The following is a 22,392-nucleotide window of genomic DNA, read 5'->3' as shown; positions in this document are numbered from 1 at the left end:
CCAATACAATTTCGTTGTCCGAACGTCCTGTCTCCATCCGCTGTTGAAAAACTACTTCGCTTCGCTTTGATGAGCCTTAGACGAACAATAGCAAACACAGGTCGATTTACTCCTAAACAAACTTTCTTCTTCATACATATTATTTTCAACTAATTTTACACACCGATACAATAGTCGCATAAAAACATCCACCAACTTCTACAGCCATTTTTATGTAAAACTTTGTGAAACACACATTCTAATATAGTGAGTGACGCAGTTCGATATTTTATTCAATACCTTTTATCTGTAAAGAAGCTAATTTAAATATTTCCGATTAGATTTTAATAATCCTTATTTCATCCAGTTTCAAAAATAAAGAGTAGGTACATCTTGCACAAAGAAGAAACAGGCATACTCTGCATGCATACACGTAGCCGATGGCAGTTATGTGATAACAATTTAATAAGCGATAATCACAAAGAAAATAACGAGATGACTAACATTTTTATGATTTAACACAAGATGCGACTGTATCGACCAATTAATGGCAGAAAGTAGGAAACAAAATGCTTAGGAAAGTTATAGCTACTATCAAAAGACACGTGAAATTGTAATCATGCCTCGATTAATGTACTGTGACATTACGTTCAGATATGCAGTACACTGTATATGACGGTAACGTTACGACTTTTACCATCGGAAATACGATCCGTAAAATACTCATCAAGTTAACTGATGACACAGTCATTTAGGGATAAATAATTTTAGAAATTTGAATCGTAGTTTGTTTCATCAATTCCACAATTATATAAGTTATCCCCTTAAGCTGCTTGTTTACAAGCAAATAGCAAAAAAACGAGACTAAAGTGAAATATAGTCATCCTATTTTATTTATAGCTTAATCGAACTAGGCGACTAACAGCAGCATTCTCTCAGATGCTTGAGACGGACATTGCCGATTCATACGTGCTCAGAATCCGACCTAGAAAATCTTAAAAAATATAATACTATTTGGACCGTGAACGCTGCCTTTCAACGAGAAATCTCATAAAAATTATAATTCAGTGCAATGTAATATTATGACTATTTATTTTAATTTTTAGCGGAAGACATTAGACGCTTTCATACTGTGTTTCAAAATCAACAATTCATGAGACGTTAGAATATTTTTAGAGTTTTTGTACGAAGCATCATAAAATTAGCAATAAGTAGTTATGTGAGGCTTAACTTTTTATATCATCGGTCATTTCGCTTATAAGGCAAGACGTGTTTTGACGTTTACTCATAGCATCAGTTAAAAACAATGGCCAAGGCTAAACTCGTACATCGCGGTCAATGTTCCATAAATTACATAAAAAAGTATTCTTACGCTTTTTGGATCTCCCATCTCCGGCGACTCGATAATTTCGTTTTTCCTGAAACACGAGAAATTTAATACATGAGAAATGAATGTTACACGACGATGCACTCACTTGATTTCGGTTTCACGCACAGTATTCTATTCGAACAGATAACACTGGAGTACTTTACATATTACATTGTAATTTATCGGCTCGTTAGAGAAAACAGCTCAAGAACAGTTGGCGACCAAACATTCAGAACAAATTGCTTGCTCGCTCTACCGATGAAAGTACACCACTCCGTAAGAAAATGATTACTGTTTGCTACCGCGTGCATGCATGGCATACTAGCAATCATCTACTATCAATTACGTACATAACTTTTATATCAATTTAGATAATACACGATTACATTTTAATTCGGATATTTTTAGCAATCAATTAAGTAAGTGGGTGAAATTACCTGATAAACGGTGATTGTTCGCGACCTTTATCAGGAGTTATCTGTTGTGGATTCTTGACAGCTGACGGAAAAGCTGATGCAACATCTTCTATTGGCTCCATCCTGAAAGTACATCAAATACAACATAAATATTGTGAACTCATTTTTTACAATAAGCATTATTATTGAGAATAAATGAATTAAGTTTTATTTACATTTTCTGTTGCCTCAAGTCTGAAGAGCAGAGATTGCGCAGATAATCATCGCACTCGCGTTGTTTTTGAATTTGATATTCTTTAAGTAGTTCCCTTCTAAAATCACCATCGGCGCCCGGCAACATTGCCGCTTCAGCCTGCTGCGGCGTGCGCTCGGCGAGTGATGAGCGTTCAGTCGACGCTGCCGTGTTTGATATCGACGTAGAGGCTGAGTAATCTTGTCCCCTGTGCTCGGGAGTAGTGGCGTTCGACGCGCCGATGCTACTCGTATCATTCGTTTTCGTAGAAGCCGTAAACTCACCGATGGGTTTCAACGTAGCTTCATCTATCGTTTTCAGTGACTCGTTCAATCCGTTAAAAATACTCTCAGCATTTTTACTGTCAAATAATCTATCCACTGACGTATTCATAAGTCTGCTACCTTTAATTCCAGTAAGATGAAATCCAGCGAAACATGAAGATGAAGGGCCATAATCAATAGCGGAGAGAGCCATTACAGCAGGATGTCTTGGCGCGCCGTCGGGCAGTGGACGAAGCGATCGTGTCATGGCATCGGCAGCGGAACGCGGTCTCCTGAACGGCATTGCCAAATGGGGAAACGTGCGTGGCTTTATTGGCGTGACCAGCATGTGCTCTGTCCATGACGTGTGCAAAGATGGGCGCTCTAACTTTTCCACATCTACATTCAACATCCTTTGCTCGAATGGAACACTAAAAGTTTCAGCTGGAATAGATTGCAGCCATGACAATAAACTTAGATCTGATTCGTCAAAACCAGAACCATCGAGTAGTCTCGAAAAATTTACTTCATTCGATTGCGCTTCCTTAGACCCCGTAGCTTTAGCCTGGCAGTAGTTTACACATGATTCATATAATATTCCTTTAATAAGTAATTGCATTAATCGATCATTTTTTGCACATTTAGACACAGAGCCGCTAGATTTTTTGTCGCAAGGCAAGAATTGTTCTACGAGAGGATACACCTCTCTAAAGCATTGAACGCGTGCATTGCTTGGGTTCCACTTCTTAAACTGCGCATGATCAGTTATACTTGGCAGAGTCAACAATAAACATAGATTTGAGTATTCTTCTTTCGAGGGCGCTAGCTTCTCTAGATCGCTAAGGACTTTCACAACTTCGTCTACAATATTTTCAACATTATTATAAGCTTTAATTTCAGATCTTATACATAACAATTCTATATACTTATGCCTTAGTATAGCGTAATTAAATTTGTCAGCTTCGAAAGCTTTCAGTGCGCTAAGTGGTTGAATAAACTCTAGTACGTCATCCCACTGTCCGTCGAGGATGAGTTGTCGTAGAAATAGCACGTCATCAGCAAAATTGCCATTAATGACCCCGGTTTCACGCTCCAGTGATAGTTGCGTAATGTGCAGATCGCGGTTGTGTAGAAACTCTAGGGCCAGCCGGACTACGTCATCCTCGCGTAGGTTCAGGTGGGACGAAGGCATTCTGATAACTAAGCGCCTTATATCTGGAACAAATATACACTTTTAATGGTTTTGTACACGCAATATTTCTACAAAATCAGTTAAGCCACGATTGTCACTTTTAAATGATATTTTAAAGGCTGGCCAAAAGTACAAATAAGCCTCGTCATATTTTAAAAGAAACTAAGTACATGTGTAAATAATAATGCTGATTTCTAAAAGTCCCGGCAAAGACAATTTCTAATGAATTTTAGCAGTACAATCAAAGGCCAGTTGCGTAATCTTACAATTTCCTGCAAGCGACTCAAAGAAGGTCGTTTGTGTAGCATTTTCATAACAAAACTACGAAGCAGGTGCCAATTCACTATTATTGGCGAATGGAATCAACCCACCTTAAGCGTAACTGGTTTTAATTAAAGTTACCGCATTATTGGACACGTTTAGCTAGCAATTGTAACTCAACCTACTTATATGAAGTCGTTACATATTTTCAGACGTACATAATTGGAAATAAGCAGGTGGCCCACCTGATGTTAAGTGGTAACCGACACCTACTGACATCTTCGCTATTCACAACTATCAAGTTAATGTCAATGGCTGAACAGAGCGCACCTGTTGTCCACCCTAGAAATAAAGACGAAATGTCAAGGGTCTGCTAGGTGCCTGTAGATACCTAGTGCCTCCAGACATTAAAATTTACTGGTTTATTTTGAATAATAATACTTTCTAGGTGGGAAGATGTTTTATATAGGCTTCATCGTTTTACGTTCACCATTATTATATATTAGACTATAGAATATGTGCAACTTGCCGATATTGCGGTATCGCGCGACTTTACCCAACTCCTGTGGGAACTACTGCCTGAACAGGGTTAAAATATAGCCTACGTTACTTGGGTCGAGTGTAGCTTTCCAACAGTGAAATAATTTTTCAAATAGATTCAGTAGTTTCGGAGCCTTTAGGGTACAAACAAACAAAGATATGTTTCTTCTTTATTATTCTATATTAATATACCAATGATTTATAGAATTCAAATTTTGATAACTTTCGGATACTTGTATTCAGAATACTTTCAAGTCAAACTCAAAGTCAAACCATTTATTTCATTTAGGAATGAATGTTAAAAAAGAAAGACATCCTATTTAAATGGGAGTAATCTCATTATGGGTACCTATTCTTAGCTTTTGATAGAATATTATATTATAAATCTAAAAGCACTATAAATGTTAAGTTGCAACGAGCAACTGGTAAGAGTAAACATTTATATGACTGTCATATAACCATTTCGTATATTAACTGTCTCAGCAATTTAAACTTTATTACCTTTTTATAGTTTATGGATTTTCAATTGAATGTTGTACATAGCATGCTGAGGACATCATGCTAATATTACAAATTGTTTTTAAAGGTGCAAAATATATACCTACAAGTTTCACAATACTTCTTTGAAGTACAAATGGTAATTGATATTATTCTTTTCAACACAAAATGGTGTCTAAATTGGTAGACAGTACATTCTTACTTGCCGGAACCCAAACCTGGACACTCAATATACATGATGAGATATTTTTTATTAAAATAGAGCAGCAGTGCCGTAAACTGAATTATGGAATCTTCCCCCTCACATAGTCCAATGGTATATCAAGTATATCAAGCCTAGAATCAACATATTCAATGACCAACATCCAGACTTTGGGTTGCTTTGTAACACTTTAAATAACTGGTACAGGGATTTAAACTATCTTATAATCCATTAGTTAAGCCACACACACAAGTTCTTTTATAGTAATGAATGAACCTCATTCACACAATATTTAAGGCTCCCTCATTTGTATGCACCTCATTGAATGTGACACTGACACTATAAACAAATTGGAGTAAGTGGGCAAATTAATACAGACCTGCTTTACTGGACTTCCTGTACATAATCGATTATTAATAATTATATGGAACCAAGAACTAATTACTCTTTATACACAGTACTGAGTAACGCTTAAACTATTTTCATAATTATTTTATTTAATCGACTTGCATTCTGAATTTTCAAACACCATCAAAAACACAATTTTTTTACTTCAGTATGTATGAGCTGTTTTTGAGATCAAATAAGATCTTGGTACCTAATCTTATCTAAGCTTCAATAAGATGAATTGTGTTACATTTATCAGTATTTAAGATAAGATGTACTTTAATACTGGTTTTATTTTTGGTAATCAAATCTGGTGTGCCCAGTGTGAGAATCTGACCTGCAGTTTTGAGTCATAGTACAGCAGCCAATGCAATTGTGCATTTGTGCAATACATTATGGTACTTAAATGGTTGAATACAACAGTAGAGTATAATGTTAGCTGGCATCTTTGAAGTTGATGGGTAACACAACTTAATCAAAATAAATTAAGCTATGTATTTTGTAGGAAACATAGGTATATATTATTCTTGATAATAAACATTATTTTCATAAATGCTAGTGCTATTAAGAATGGTATGTCTATCAAAATAAGAATAAAGTCCTGTATGCTTTTTGATCTAACAGGTTGGCTTTATTTATAATACTTGTAGATGTATGAAATCCAAATATTAACTGAATGAATGAATAGTTTTTCTTTACTGTAATTATATTTAACCCAACCAAATAACATTTTAGCAATAAACCAAGTTCCTTAGCCTGTTTCTATTTTTTATAATTAAAATATTTATTTATTTAAGACGATACTTTCACACACGGTATGCTAGTGTGCGTAATTTATGCTCCTGCAAGGGGAAAGCCTGATGTGTTGCTTAGTGAAAATTATTGGTGCATCTCTGACATAGCACATACCACTAAGTGAAACTTTGATATCCTCAATGAAATCTATATTTTTATCACATAAAACAGAGTTGGCCACAGTGATTCAAAATACGATACAGCCATTTTAGCACGAACATTCCCAAAACAAGTAAGCCCACCTACTCATTTTGAACATTAACATAAAATTATTGTTGTGGCTGTGGTTAAACACTGCATAATCAAACACTTTCTAATTGATACTTTAAAAACACACAAGCTATTTTGCAGTTTCAGGAAATAAATGTTTAAATCTTAGTAAATAACAACGTAGAAGAAATAGCATTTACCTCGAAAATAACAGTCGGAAGACGGACAACACACGAACTAATATTTCACAAATTTAATATACCACATTAATGACAACAATTGTCGGAACATTTATTAGAAATTTATTCAATTTATTCCACATTTTTTAACGGGAGAGAGAGTATCACAAATCAGATTGTTTAACGATTTGTCTATGATGCGTCAATGACGTCTTGCTATCAAAATCAAAATGTCACAGATGATAAATTTAAAAGTTAAAATTATGTCAACGCCCAAGAGAGCCTACGCATCGGGAATGACTACTCATAAACTCATAGTAAGACTGACTGCACCTGGGTGTAGTCACATTGACGATGGCTACACCTAGTTCTAACCGAAGTTAAGAGTTTAGCTGGTTACACCTAACGTTCATTCACCTCAATAAAGCCACACTTCGGATTTTGCCGTAACAGAGCCAATGAGGAAAGAGTTAAATACCAAAATAGTCCGCAGTAAGCCGAAGTGCTACTCTACACTCCACTTATAGCTTAATCATGGTCAATTTTGCAAGTAGTGTGGAGGAAGCTTAACAAAGTATGGAACTTTTGAGTCAATCTTTGTTATATGAAAGGTGAAATAGCTTTCTTGAAATAGTACTATTTAACCTGCTTACTCTATTTTTAAACATGGACCGACTTTATTTACTTGGACAAAATACTTAGAGCTTTCAAAAGCGGGACGAATAAAAAAATTACATATTTGTCCACAGGGGCAGGGGCCATTCAATCTGATACTGGCTATAAAATTCTGTATTTCTAAATTATCTGTGTGCTCATAGTTCAGTGGCGCCCTCTCACTGTCATTGCAGCGGCTAACTAACGTCTAGACATCTATCACTGGAGGGACTAGTTGTTGGTTTTTTAGTATAAAAATTATATTTTACCATAGAAAATGGACGAAGAAGGCGAGAATATTTTGCTCGAAGATAATTACTATCAATTGCTGAATGTTTCTAAGACGGTAAATATAAATCACGTGCATTTTTACATTTGATTTCAGAGATTTTGCATTATCAATATTATATAACGACACAAATCAATCATCTATCGTAGAATACAAATAATTCTTGTTAAACAAGAGCTTCACTAATATTATTTATCACTATGCAATTTTTGATGTATTTATTTTAAATGTAATTTTGAGGTTAGGAGCGGTGCATCTTGCATTATGTGCCTACACAAGCGCAATAAATCAGTTTTAAGAATATTAATATTACACTTTTTATGTAATAATAATCTTGTTTATGTTGTCAGCTGCAATTTCGAATTTCTCATTTTCGTAAAGTTAATTGGCAGCATGATGCAATATTATGCTGAAGATCACATACTCTAAGTAATATAATATTTACACCGTTTTTATTAAAATACTTGATTAGAAATATTAACGAGTTCTGTGTTCGATTGTTAATCATAAGAGATTAAGTCTTATTTTTTATATCACAACCATTCACTTTTACAAGATTGTTTTGTAATATTTTCAAATTTCTTAAGTAATGAAGGCAATGCTTCCTTTCTTTTGTGTTAGAAAAATATAGAAAATGATAAATAATGAATGTAATGAAATAGAAAATGTTTTAGAACTATTGAGTAACATTATCTCCATAATGCATATTGAAGGGGTCTACCTATCAGCTCCATACATACAGTATTACCAGTAACTCCTTTTCCATTTGGGGCTTATGCTCTTTATAGGGATCTACATGATCATTATTGTAGAGAGGTTACTATATTGTCAGGTTTCAAGGGATAATCTCTAATCTACTGAACCAATTTTGATAATTCTTTTACCTATGAAAAGCTATGTTATTTGTGAATGTCGTAGGCTGTATTATATTTTGCCGTGCTAAGTTGTTTGCTGTGAATGCAGGTAGAAACTCATGGAGCAGCCAGTTATGCATAAGACAAAACAAATATTTGATAATGACTTTCTATGGCTTTATTTATAACAAAGAGCCACATTACTGTGGTTTTTTCAAACTATGATTTAAATATAACATGAAAAATTACTCTTCAGCAGATTTTAATACCATTTATAGTTGGAATATTTTAGTTGGGTTGTTTAACGGAACAAACATGTACTTAATATATAATGATACATACATATCCACCATAGTTAACCTTACAATCCTCCTTTTGGCTTCGCAATAGTAAAAAACAAATCTAATAATGGTTGATTTGTGTTCGTTTTAGAATGTGGATTCTAGTTGTAGGTTCCTGAATATGTGTTTATCAAGACTAATGATATAAGTACTGTATATGACCTTCTTAAATGAATACATTATTGTCATTGCAAAGTAAGATTATTTCAAAGCCATTGTTTCATAATAAGTAATCACTTAAAAAACCTCTTTCTCTCAACCAGCTTCTATTCTATTCTTCTTTGCTCTTTTCCCAGCTCTACTTGGCTTTGCTGTAATATGCTTTACACTTTGAGTCCTCCCTGTAGAAAATTACACTAGCATTAACTTCATTCTTATTTATGTCATCTCAGACAATCCATCCAACTTTTCATTGGTCTTTCTTTCCTTCTCAGGGAATCACAAATTATGATTAAGCATTTATGGATTTCCAGTCACATAACACATTGTAGTTTTTCAAAGAACTACATATTCAGTTCAACAAGGATTTCTATTACATTACAGGCACCACCAGAAGAAATAAACAGCGCATATCGGCGTTTCTCACGCATGTTCCATCCAGACAAGCACAGCACTGATCCAAACAAACAGAAATGGGCCGAACAAATATTCAACAAAGTCAAGGAGGCTTATGAGGTGCTTTCTGACTCACACAAGAGAGCCATCTATGATACTTTAGGTATGAATTTACTCTCCTATTAAATGGGTACATCCTGTGTGTACATCAATCTGTATTAAAAGTATTTCTGTCTGCTGTTACTTACAAGACATAATTAAATTAATTTGTTTTATAGGAAAGCGAGGCTTGGAGGTTGAGGGCTGGGAGGTAATATTCCGTACTCGCACCCCTAGAGAAATCAGAGAAGAATATGAAAGGTATTATTTCAGTTTTCTGTTAAATTTTGACTATAATAAGCAGTTGATCAATAAGGGAAACCCCAAGTACTGGTATATTTATTCTAGATCTGGTCTTGAGTAGGTTGTGAGATAGTATTATAGTCTTTATATAGAGATGCTATTTATATACTCGTGTATAAAAAGGAAAGGCAAACAAACATGAATGGACTAGGCTGCGGAACTGCTGAACCTTTTTGAATAATTCTTTCACTGTTAGGAAGCTATACTATCTGCGCTGAACATGGGCTGTGTTTTATCTGAAGTTACTCCGAGACGCGGGTGAAACCGCGTAAAACAGCTAGTATTTCAGACATTTATCGTCAATCTCTAGTTTTTAACTAAAACCTTTTTTTCTATTCAGGTTGAAACGCGAGAGAGAGGAGCGAAGGCTCCAGCAGAGTGCCAATCCCCGCGGAACAATCACACTGTCTGTCAACGCCACGGATATGTTCATGAAATATTACGATGAGTATGAAATTTTGTAAGTACTGCTTACTTTTTGGTTTTGTTTTTTTTTTTTTTTAGTTTTTATTGTCGTTTGTTAGAGTATGATCATTGCGCAAACCATGAAGCACCACCATTCTATTAATTATAGTTTACCAGTAGTTACCAGTAGTCTGTATATATTTCTTATAACAGTATCATCTGAGTCCTTAACAATTGAATGAAAAGTATCCATATCCGGTGTTCTTCAACTGGACGTTTCGAAATTCATCTCAATTGGCAAACAAATTAAGTTTTGTGAATCTCATTGATAAAAATAAGAATGGTAATGCTGATTTATAAATCACAATACTTTAGTTAGGAGGTAAGGCCAATGAACTTTTGCTCATATTTCCATTTAGTTTGTGTGTAGGTATCAAGTAAAATTTCAATACTTAGTTTTTCTTTTAGTTTTTTGCTTACGCTGTGTAAAAAAAAAAACTTAATGAACGGAAACTAATGTGAAGACATTATGGTGTTAAGTATTATTAATTGAATTCCAGGGAAGAGCCGACTATTATACCAAATATTGAAGTATCGGGCATGACTATACAGCAATCAATTGACGCGCCAGTCACTCTAAGGAATACGATGACTCTTTCGGGGAACATATCAACACAGAATGGAATAGGTAAGCCTTGTCATTATTATATTACAGATATATGGTCAATATTTATATTGTGAAACTGAATTGATTGACTTTGCAAGTAAAATTGATGATTTATAAAGCACTAGCTCGTGCCAGCGGTTTCACCCGCATCCCGTGGGAACCTCGGCACGAACCCGGATAAAAAGTAGCCTACAGCCTTACTCAATAAATGGGTTATCTAATACTGAAAGAATTTTTCAAATCGGACCAGTAGTTCCTGAGATTAGCGCGTTCAAACAAACAAACAAACTCTTCAGCTTTATAATATTAGTATAGATTATGATATTCCTAGCTTCAACCAGCTATTTTACCCGCTTTTTGAGAGAATTGCTGCTACGTCTATATACTATTCCGATGTATAAGCTATATCACAGCCATGTTTCATCAAAATCAGTTGAGCCGTTTTCACACAAATTAATGTTGAAATACTAATGTGACTCAAGGCCATATTGCACTTTACTAATAACCCCTTACAATATTTACAGGCACCGGTTCTGTAAACATCTGCAACAGAAACCTTAGCTCTGAAAAAGGTTGGACAGAAGTGGAGTTTGGCATAGGAAACGGTCCACTTCTTGGCTTCAAGATATTTAGGACTCTGTCGCGATTGATGTTCCTGAACTGTGGGACGGTGCTGCAGTTCACGCCTCGGGGGATAACGCCGAGCCTGATATCAAGTAAGTTCTGTTTATCATTAAAATATAATCATCATCATCATCATAACAGCCATAGGATGTCCACTGCTGAACATAGGCCTCCCCCTTAGATCTCCACTGATACCTGTTGGAGACGAACTGCATTCAGCGTCTTCCGGCGACCTTTATAAGGTCGTCTGTCCACCTTGTTGGTGGACGTCCTACGCTGCGCTTGCTAGTCCGTGGTCTCCACGCCAGCACTTTTCGGCCCCATCGGCCATCTGCTCTGCGAGCAATATAATAACCCTATGTAAGATACTAGCTGTTTCACAGCAGTTACACCCGCGTCCTGAGAAAACTTCTTCTCGTACTCGGAAAAATAAAACCTGTGTCACCAGGCGATAATTTTTCCCAACAGTGAAAAATTTATTCAAATTGCTCTAGTAATTTTAAAGTCTTTATACAAACAAAACTCCTCTTTATTATATTAGTATAGACAAAATTTTCACCACGTCAGCCATTTATTATTTGTATAAACAAGTTTCTGTGACCGTTCCAGACCAAGACAAAGTTAGACTACCAATGACTCCACGCTCCCCTTTTTCACAATCGATCTATTCAGCAGTTTTAGCATTAAAAATATGGGAAAAAGTTACTTAATATTGCATATTGTTCCTTAGCCATGGCCGTACAATTGGATGCACACTCGGTGGGCTACTTGACTTACCGCGCCGGTGGCCCGGGAGGTTCTTCAATGACGTCGATCTACGTGCGCGATTCCGAGAAATACCACACTAACACCGCACTGCAGATCGGAACGCCACACTCGTTTATATCGTTCAACATCATGAGGAAACTGCCGCAGCATGATATGAAACTCAGGCTGGCTCTGAAGTAAGCTCTTTTTAATATACTAGCTGTTTTCTGTGATCAATCACATCTTAAAATAGCTTATTGCAGATAATTAGCTTCCCAACAGCGAAAGAATTGGATTCAAGCAAATATGTTTCCTCTTTATTATATCACTATAGATAAACTAGATATTATGACTGTTTAATTAATCTCATACGCTTGCGTGTTGACTTATTTTATATCATTTGATTGATTAATGAAACAAAGCTTTCCATTGCGATCTGTTCGGTTCTTTATTAAGCGTTTGCACATAGTGCACTAAATGATACAAAAAAGTGGTCCCTTTTATTGCTCGTGCATTATTCTACGGGTATTGCCATCATTTATTAGTATTTATGTCTGCTTTGAAGAAAATAGGACCTGTTTTCATCTAACGATTCTTGCTAAGTTACGTGCCAGGTACTATACCTATTTGTTGCTAGCTCATCATAATTTTTATTATATTATTTTATTTTATTATGTAGACTTTTCGTTTAAGAGTATTGAATAGCTGCATTGCCGCATATATTTTGCAGAGAAACAGGCGATTTTATTATGTGTCTTGCTTTTGCGAATTTAATTTGTCATAGAAAAGAAGAACTATAGCTGATTGCACTTGATGTTTGTATGTGCGTAAATAAACATGCTAAGCCAAGATACTAGACAGAGAACATGTATAGACCTTTTTCAGTTTCGGATATATTGTCCAAATTAGATAATTTGGTATGTTCTTGATGCAATAGTTGGGGATAATTTCCTTAAAAAATATAATATACTAGCTTCTGCCAGCGGTTTTACCCGCATCCCCTGGGAACTACTTCCCGTAACGGGATAAAAAGTAGCCTATAACCTTCCTCGATAAATGGGCTATCTAACACTGAAGAATTTTTCAAATCGGACCATTAGTTCAAACAAACAAACTCTTCAGCTTTATAATATTAGTATAGATAGATATGATGTGTATTGCCGGTGCATGTAAATTGAAATATTTTAGATCGATATAATTTCTAGCTGTGCGCACATTTACTTGGTTGTGTAGAATCGTATTAAACAAAGCCTTGCTAAGCTATTTAGAAAAATAACAGGTATTTAAGTCTCAAAACATCCCTTCATATTTGTTATTATGCTATTCAAAACAAAGGGCACGGTTACTGAGTTTGTACCAGAACTTTTAAAATAATACTTTTAGGTAATTTATAGTCTGTATAGTAGTGTGTGCCATGCGAAAAAAATCTGCATTGTTTTTTAAACTTGAACGCTAACTGCAATGCTTATTTTTGATATTGAATTATTGTTGATAATTTTATTGTTGCGTTGAACATTCTCCCATGCTTTCCTTGTCCTAATGCTTGCTAACAATGTTATAATGTTTCAATCACAATTTGCTGCGTCCTTACAGAAAGATGTATGGTAAAATAAACATGGAATTGACATTACTTTTCAGATTCGGAACATTTGGCGCGATTGCTGAGTACGGCGCTGAGAAAAAAGTGTCACAGAATAGCAGCGTGTCAGCGGCCGTCATGCTGGGCGTTCCCAGTGGTGTGATGCTCAAACTCAAGTACGTTTGTAATCTGTGCCGTTCAACTCATCTACCTAGCCTTTTCCTAACTACGTTGGGGTCGGCTTCCAGGCAAGCTGGATGCAGCTGAGTACCAGTGTTTTACAAGGAGCGACTGCCTATTTGACCTTCTCAACCCAGTTTATCCATTACAAGAGCAACAAGATACCTCTTGGTAGGTCATCAACACACTCACACTTATATTATTAAGTTGTAAGTTTTGAGTTAGCGTGTGTTTCCTTCCTTCTTCACACGCAAATAGCGATGTCTATTTCATCAGAATTACTCCATTTATCCGAGTGCAAGAAGTAGTTCCTTTAGGAAGCGGGTAAAAGCATTCACGGAAAATAGTTTTATATATTAGAATAAGGTATCACAGATCGATGAGCTGTTTTCTGGTTTCGATATGACTAATACAGATACAGTTAAACTGCATCTCTTCGGCATTACACAAAAATGGTATAACCTCAGTCAAAATGAGATAATATTTTGTCAATGTCATATCTTGGTAGAAACCATTTCATATTTTATTATGCTTTTATTCCTACTTATATTATAAATGTGAAAATTTGTGAGAATGTATGGATGTATGTTTGTTATTCAATCACGCAAAAACGGCTGGACCGATTTGATTGAAATTTGGTATGTAGATAGGTGATACCCTGGATTAACACATAGGCTACTTTTTATCAACACACCACGCGGGCGAAGCCGCTGGCGGAAGCTAGTTTATAATATAATCCAAATTGCTGTTGACCAATTTTTGGCAGATTGGTCTTAATTTGACAAGGAACCCGAACGCCTTGTTACTCGGAAAGGATCGTTTTGTTAATGCCCATCATATACATTTGACTTAGAAGAAAGAGCCTTACCTAAGGCACTCCGCTCATCTTTCCTTGCCCCGTGATCCAGTATTGTTACTAACATGAATTCTCGGCTTTCAGATGGACATGCTCGTCACAAACTATCGTAGTACCTATCCACTTATGTGAAGAAGTGTTACCATCGCCCGTGTTTTACGCTACCGTCGTGCCTCTGGTATCATGGTTGGTGCTCAAGAAGGTCATCTTGGACCCCATTGCGAGGGAGCGGCAGGAACGCGACAGGCAACGATCTATGGAGGCTAATTATGAAAGGTAATATCTTTTTACAATTTCGCCACACTAAAAATATCTCCTGTGTCGTGGTTGCATAAACATACATTGTGATACAATTTTAATTTCAAAACAGACGATTGCTTAAGGAATGAATTGCTAAAGAGAGAATTCTGTGTTTACGATTTTATGGTTAGTCTTTAGCAACTTTTGTTTATTTTTATTTTTACTTGATCTATCTAATGCACAACACAATAATAATAAATTACCCTTGGATGCTGCTATCTTTTTAAAAGATTCATTGTATTAGATATAGCTTTGATATGCTAGAGTGGAGCTCGATATTGAATACGAACGAACGAAATTGATAGCATAGACTGTAGATCAAATTACCAAAAGAAGACCAGTACAGCTCATTCAAAACCCTCTATTAATTATTGACGCGACATTTTGGGTTAATTTCTATTGACGGAAGTTAGTGTAGAAGTGTGCCCAGTTGGATATTAAATAAAATGCTTGATGACACTAAAGTTATTTATTTTACTTTACATAGCACTACAGTTCACCAATACGGAATTGTTACAGACACTTAAGTTCTCCAAAGAATGATATAGGTAGTTATATAGTAATTTAGAAACGACAATTAGGAACGACTTAGATATAGATTGAAGTATAGGATCGGGAATAATGCACGCGAAACCTTACTATACCTAACTATGTAAGTGCACTTACATAGCTACGTATGTGTCTGTCCCTACACTGTTCCTCCCCCTATAAAATGTTTACAAAACTTCTTAATATTAGAACAAAATTACGACAAAATAAGTATAGGAAACACAATAGCACTCTTAAGTATAGAAACATTTTAAGGCACCACACAATAGGTAAAATACGCAAAATAAAAAGTATAGATTCACAAAAATGACACTACCCTGACATGACACTCATTACAACGACTTATCCAAAGGCAAAAATAGATTATATTTCATTCTCACGAAGTAGTTTAGCAAACAACATGACCTTAGCTTATTCTATGGGAAAGACTACCTACTGCGCAAATCGTACGGGTTTACTTGTAGGTACCTCAGCGTACTTAGGAGTATCATTTTCCACTACTAAGAAGGCGGGTTTTAACCTATACCCTATTTAAATATTACTTTCGCGTCCTAGCAATAGAATCTTAAACAGTTTGGGACCTCTTTTCGAAACCTTATATGCATTTGGCCCATTTAGATATGTCCGCATTAATTCCCGGCAAATAGAACTTTTTAGCAACCATTTTGCGTGTGGTGGGAATCCCGGGATGGCTTAAGTTATGTACACTATCGAAAATGGTTTTTTTACATCCGCAGTGATATATCTCCTAATTACGTTTGTCGAAATTTCACAATAAATCGACTTATTACACGTGTCACGCGTCAACTGGTTTTAATTTAATATTACTACCAGTTTGCTGCGTCATGTATAGTAAGTACTCATTTTTCGCTTGCGCATCGGCTAGAGCGTTATAGTCTAGTACAAATAGATGGGCACAAAATGGTTTCCAAGCGAGATAAAGAATCGGCTACTACATTATCTTTTCCTTCTATATGTCGGATATCTACCTGTCTCGTCCATCTAGGGGTTTCTTTATCATCTTTACCTAATTTAGAAAACACATGTACTCAATACAGATAGATGATCAAATGAAACCCGGGACCCACCAATGTAAAGTGTTTACAAAGTTAAATGAATTTATTGTTCAACAGATTACAAGAGATGCAGCGGCAGGCCCGTGCGACTATCGAACTGATGAGAGAAACGTATTCGAGGATTAGGTCTGACGAAGAAAAGAAGAAGGGCCTTGTTATCCTCCGAGCACTTTACGGAAAGTTACCTCCAAGTAAGTGCTCCTTTTGTTTCATATTTTTAACTAATTGTACCCAGACAAAATACAGCCAAAGTACCTCAGGGTGAAAGTGACTGTCTAACGGCCAGTTTCTTCATCAAAAGTCAAAGTAAAAGTAACGGTCAAATTCGTTTTTCAAGGCTAAAGTGACAGCAAAACTAATAGAAAAAATGAATTTGACCGTTACTTTTACTTTAAACATTACTTTGACATTTGGTTTGGCTTTTACTTTTGATGAAGAAACTGGCTGTTAAAGTGATTGATTTTTTAGATTGTCACAATAATGTTTGAATTTATTCATCACAAAAACACTCGCCCAAATAAAATCTTTCCGCTTTTATAATATTACTGTAGATTTATAACAGTGGTTTTAGACTAGTGTATTATTGAGCCTGTAACTTTAGTTACAATATAAAAATACCATGATTTTGCCTCTTTACTGAAGTTTAAATATGAATTATAAGTTTGTTAAATGAATAAAGATTAAATATATTACACAAGAGATAATACATAAACTTTTGTTCACAGATGCGTCAAGCCACGAGGTAGGCGCGGAGACTTCGGGCGACGGCACGTCTCCTGAGACGCCCGGCCCGTTCAGCGAAGTGGTCGACGTCACGATACCGATACAGTGCCTAGTTAAGGACTCGCGATTAGAACTCATTGAAGCTAGCAAGGTGGGTACTCCATACAAGGTGTTATATAGTGGTTTGAAGTCCCCTTTTATGTTAGAGAAATGACAGAGACCTAATAAATAGCGATAAGCAGCAATTATTTATAGATATAGTTAGAAACATTTATATTAGTAGGTACAGCTAAAAGATAAAGTAATTATTTTCGTTTTGTTTTAGTAGTTCTTTTCAGTTTGATGACACAAGATGTAAAACGTTTACTTACAGCTTGTTAAAGTCTGAATTCTCAAAGCTTGCATCTAATAATTGCTAGCACTACCAAACTATTTACATAATTGCTGATTTGGCTGTACATAACTGTTTCATTACGAATATAGCAAGTATATAGCAAGCCAGACCAATGTCAGAGATTATTCGTAGTAAAAAAAACCTTAAAGTACTATTTATTTCCCATCCGAGACATACTATAAAAAGATATGGAATATTCCTCGCACCATTACATGTACGTGCATAGTGGGCGTGGCTAGCTCCACAATGACACACGTGGTAACAAACTACCTCTATAATATCTATTATAAAGAGTAGCAATTTCAGAAATTACTCTTCGTATTATGTTTTAGATTAATCATCGCCTTACGCCACCATTATTCATGGGACAGTTGTACTCACACAATAGCTGATAAGCTACAATTTTCAGAATAATATATCCGCTTATTATATTAAGATTCTTAACATATTGTTAACAGACACGTGTTTCCTGGACGTCAAGCTATACAAAGCAATGGATAACAACTATTTATTTCTATTTGAATGACAGAATAATTAAAAAAAATAATTCTATTAAACCTTGATACCAAGTGCACTGTGCTTTTCATAATACATACATGTTTAGATATAATTCACAACCTATCAACATTGTACCTATGTATTATGATACCTACATGTCTTCCTTCCACTAAAGGCCGTTCGCAATTTTCTATCTATCTGTTTTGCTTAATAGATACATAATTTTAACAATGTGACTGATGTCAAAATCAAACAAGTATTATCAAATTCCTATCTCTGGTAAGCTGTATAACTAAAACATAGAATATTGTGAAAAGCCGCAAGTAAAACAAATGCACGTTGTTATGTGTACCCGAATATCGTCGGAAGTTATTCGGGTAATGAAGGCTATTATATAAATAGTTGGCTCTCCCCCATATCACGGTGGGTCGGTAATAACCCGCATAGCAGCTGCAAAACATGCATGAAATTGCCCCCGTTTGCTATAAATAGCAGCAATTTCTGAAATTGCTATTTATGGAAATTTTGATACCAAGAAAATTTATGTTTAGCGAAAACAGACACTCAACTTGATGGAAACTTTAAACTGAAGTTGTCAAATTACAGAAGATAGTACTGTTCCAGAATTTGTTGAATAATTTAGATAATGCCACTAGTATTTACTCTTTAAAATATCCTTTATTGAAGCGATTTTTACACTGAGACTTATCCTTAGGCAGCATAGTCCATTCAATTATATTCATTTTCCACCAAATAAATTAAGTGTTTCATAATACTTTTCTTTTCTAACTACTGTAATTTTGTCCCCAGTACGAGCTGCCTGGATTCTATGACCCTTGCGTCGGCGAGGACAAACACCTGACTATTCAGTACATGTTTCACAATAACTTGCATTGCTGCACCGTCAACGATAGCCAAGCGCTCGTACTCCCGCGTAACAGTGAGTATTCAAATTTATAATAGTCAGGTCAGTAGATAAGGTTTTGAGTGTTTATTTAATTTGGAAAATGTAGGTACATGTGGGAGAAAATTATCAGCTATTGATCGACTCGCTTTCAGAGATCCTCGTGGCTAGACTGCATCTGCCGTCTGTTTAACAGATTTTCTGTGAAAACAGTGGCTTTTTTTTTAACTTTCAAGGCAATGGTTTTTTCAAATGCGTCGTTGTTATGATTGAAAATTATATTTTTAACCGATTTACCAAAATAAAGGAAATTCTCTGTATATTTTTTATTATTATTTTCAAATCTTTGAATTAAACCTGATCATTGATTTAATTTGTTTCTCCACAGATCATCGGATAAAGAATAGATCCTGAAATTCAGAAGCGAACCGCAGGTACAAATTTGTCGGCGCGTTCCCGCCCTCTTTCCTAAACTTAACGAGTAGACTCTTTCTGATTATGTCGAAATGAATGTTACTCTCAAATCCAGAAAATTATCATTACGAAGCTTTGCAACGATATAGGCAGCTTATGACATTCCATTATTTATTACAGAAAATTATCTCAAAACAGGATGCCATCACAAATTTTATTAAGTTGCCACATAAGTATCCATATATTATTTAATGCCTCGGTGATGCGAAATTCTATAAAATTCAAATTAATAAATAATAAAATAACGATATTATGTTATACATAATTTTGCCTATACTCCTTTTGAGTAGGACCTTAATTAACTAAAGAAAACTATTTATTGTATTTATATTGAGTCTAGCCGGATTTTATTTTTAAACTGTTTTTTTTTTTAATAACGAGACTGTTTATCTTTAGTTAAGTTCTCAAATGGAGTATAGCTATATTTTAATGCAGGCTTTGCACAGATAAACTTGTATCCCAATGATATCCCAATGACTTTGGCACAGCTATTAAAATATTAGGGGACTCAGTGGTTAAGCTAGCATTTAAGTTCGGTTCCTAGTTCAACAGCTGTTGTAGTAATACTCTCAGTAATACCGTAAATAATAATAACTTCTCAGTGTTGAAGATATATAATCAACATTAAAGTAAAAATAAATCTTCAGATAATAATTCACTGGGTGACAGAAAAGTTCAAAAGTTCTGATACAAAAATGCATTTTTTCTCTTTTGAAGTACACCACGGGGCTAGGACTTCATACCAGTAATTATAGGACAATACTACATCTGTTAGTACCAAAATCAGAATAAAGGAAGAACCCGAATCTGAATAAAAAAAGAATGAAGGGAACCCGTGACGTCTCACCTACTTTAAATTTGTTCCAAAGAGTACTGTAACACAAAATTGAAAACGTGTTGTATTTTCGTTGTTATTTATTTGTAAGAGACAGGAATAAATATGAGTCTACTATTTTAGTAACTTTTCATTCCACATGCCTATTAAGTGTACGGTGGAAAAAAACAATATAATCAAACATTTATTCGCGGAACGCAACTACTCTGATACGATCTCGCACGCACATGGGATATTATATTAACACTCGGCTGTACATTACTCTTTCTGGAACCATATTTTTGATAGTAAATAACCATATTTTTGATATTCGACTAGACAACTTATTCGCTGATAAAAGATCCGAAGGCATATTTTTCAATGAAAGGTTTTTATAATAGTGTCTGGTGCTTGATTAAAGCTATGGCCATATAAATGCAGTTACAATTTCCAAGACGGCACATGAAAAACTGTGTATTATTATGGTATTCACCAATCGTATCTTATGTCAAATTGTCAATCCTGATCAATTTTTTAATAACTTAGGTAAGGTTCAAAGTACTTTGTAGCGGTATATTTTATTCCCGGTACATAAAACCGTAGGATATCTGACATCCGTATCAAGCGAACTTGACACTAGACTTAATGAAGAGGAAAACCTTAGGGCACACATTATGTGTTACATTAGATGCTGCTATATCCTTTTACTATATCCATCCTTTAAAGCATATAAATATCAATATTTCTAATGTTTGTCGGACTATTTATTAAGCAAAAGTACCTTAGAACTGCGACTTTAACGTTAAAGTGAAAACCAAAAATCTCATTTTTTCGACATACATTCACGTTGCCCGCAGTTAATAGTTACAAGTTATTTCCTAACTTTTAGTGTACCGGAAAATAGCTCGTGTGTTTTTTTCTAATTAATAAGTCTCGCACAAATCTAGTCGATACTAGAAAAACATCTACCTTGGAACTTGGCCTGCACAAAAAAGCTTGACTGATTAATTTTCTGGATTTTGACATGTTAGTTAGACGTAAAAGTTAATTGTTGAACAGTTAGTTTGTTTGATTTGTGCTTCGTCAGTGTAATGAGAAGAGCAAAATAAATCGCCTGTCTTACTGAAATACCTTTTTAGTATTGTTTTGTATGCCATTTTTTGTAAAATAATTGACAATTAAATACGAGACATCCAAAAACAATGTAGCTCATCCAGTGAGCTAATTGAATCCTGAGTTTAGTTTGTTGATTATAAATATTGTTTTTAATTAAAAAATGCCTTAAGGAATATATACTGCGAATTAAAATATAATGTTGTTAATTTCTGTGTTTAATTTTCTTGATTACTTTTTTGATCCATCCCGAAATGATGTTCATTCATGAGGGTCATCCCAATATTAATATTTAGCAGAAATTAAAGGTAAGGTAGTCACGAATTGTCACCAACGCTGGGCAAACTACGTGGGAATGTCGAATGAGGAAATATGCCCAGATAGATATTAAAACCTTATACGTGTGAAGTGTTCGGCAACGACGGTAGATTGCGCCACTGTACACGTTTATATAAAACTGTAAACACGTGACTGCGTAGCAGCGGTGGCTGACTGTTATAGCTGCAATATTTTTAATGATAAATATAAAATTAAAATGTCTGCCATTTTATCAAACTGTTAAAGGAATAGGTTCTAAAGTTGGGCTCGTTCACCGACTCCTAGATGAAGTCAGTGCCTATTGAGATGTTTTTTTTAATGAAATAAGAAAAGCCGGAAAGTGGCAAAAACATACGGCACCGCCGGACGTTACCATAAACTAGGTAATTATAAGCTTTATGATACTATAAACAGTATTAAGTAAGTTACTTCGAAATGGTCATTATGGGAATTAAACGTTAATGGACCGCAAGGATATCCTTATGCGACAATTTATTTTAAATCAATAATAAAAGACATCACTTTTATTGGCAATATATACAGATACTAATTT

The 22,392-nt window shown here is 35.1% G+C and overlaps 2 protein-coding genes across 6 annotated transcripts in view; one reads left to right on the top strand and one right to left on the bottom strand.

Moving 5' to 3' along the window:
• Positions 1–6,746, bottom strand: part of LOC110378892 (WD repeat-containing protein 47) — a 36,523-nt gene extending 29,777 nt beyond the window's left edge. Inside the window, exons 1-4 of one of the 4 annotated variants that reach the window (XM_021338314.3) lie at positions 6,545–6,746; positions 1,980–3,474; positions 1,786–1,887; positions 1,352–1,397 (exon numbers count right to left, since the gene is read on the bottom strand). In XM_021338314.3, the coding sequence (XP_021193989.1) occupies positions 1,352–1,397; positions 1,786–1,887; positions 1,980–3,451 (1,620 nt within the window). In that variant the 5' untranslated portion in view covers positions 3,452–3,474; positions 6,545–6,746. Of the gene's footprint in view, positions 1–1,351; positions 1,398–1,474; positions 1,589–1,785; positions 1,888–1,979; positions 3,475–5,331; positions 5,451–6,544 lie in introns of those variants that run through there. The other 3 variants (XM_049840898.2, XM_021338317.3, XM_049840904.2) reach the window with 3 other exon arrangements.
• A 603-nt stretch (positions 6,747–7,349) lies between these two features.
• Positions 7,350–21,730, top strand: LOC110378883 (dnaJ homolog subfamily C member 11). Of its 2 annotated transcripts, none has more exons than XM_049843902.2 (13): positions 7,350–7,523; positions 9,205–9,379; positions 9,495–9,576; positions 9,959–10,066; positions 10,584–10,711; positions 11,215–11,406; positions 12,045–12,258; positions 13,700–13,816; positions 14,761–14,952; positions 16,659–16,792; positions 17,327–17,475; positions 19,027–19,156; positions 19,509–21,730. In XM_049843902.2, exons 1-13 carry the CDS (start codon positions 7,455–7,457, stop codon positions 19,532–19,534), a joined length of 1,716 nt encoding a protein of 571 aa, XP_049699859.2. In that variant the 5' UTR covers positions 7,350–7,454; the 3' UTR covers positions 19,535–21,730. The 2 variants fall into 2 exon arrangements, with proteins under 2 accessions (XP_049699859.2, XP_049699825.2); XM_049843868.2 differs by having other exon boundaries at positions 7,351–7,523; positions 9,959–10,078.
• The last annotated feature ends 662 nt before the right edge of the window (positions 21,731–22,392 follow it).

Source organism: Helicoverpa armigera, chromosome 1 (genome assembly GCF_030705265.1).
Source record: "Helicoverpa armigera isolate CAAS_96S chromosome 1, ASM3070526v1, whole genome shotgun sequence".
Taxonomy (NCBI): Eukaryota; Metazoa; Arthropoda; class Insecta; order Lepidoptera; family Noctuidae; genus Helicoverpa; species Helicoverpa armigera.
Note: the sequence above shows the minus strand (reverse complement) of the source record. Positions and strands in the feature narration are given on the sequence as shown.

Excerpts from the sequence above, each read along its gene's own strand:
- LOC110378883 (XM_049843868.2), top strand. The coding sequence starts at position 7,455 with ATGGACGAAGAAGGCGAGAATATTTTGCTCGAAGATAATTACTATCAA. Across the intron at positions 13,817-14,760 it reads GGTGTGATGCTCAAACTCAA|ATGGACATGCTCGTCACAAA; the intron begins GTACGTTTGTAA and ends CTCGGCTTTCAG. Across the intron at positions 19,157-19,508 it reads GCTCGTACTCCCGCGTAACA|ATCATCGGATAAAGAATAGA; the intron begins GTGAGTATTCAA and ends GTTTCTCCACAG.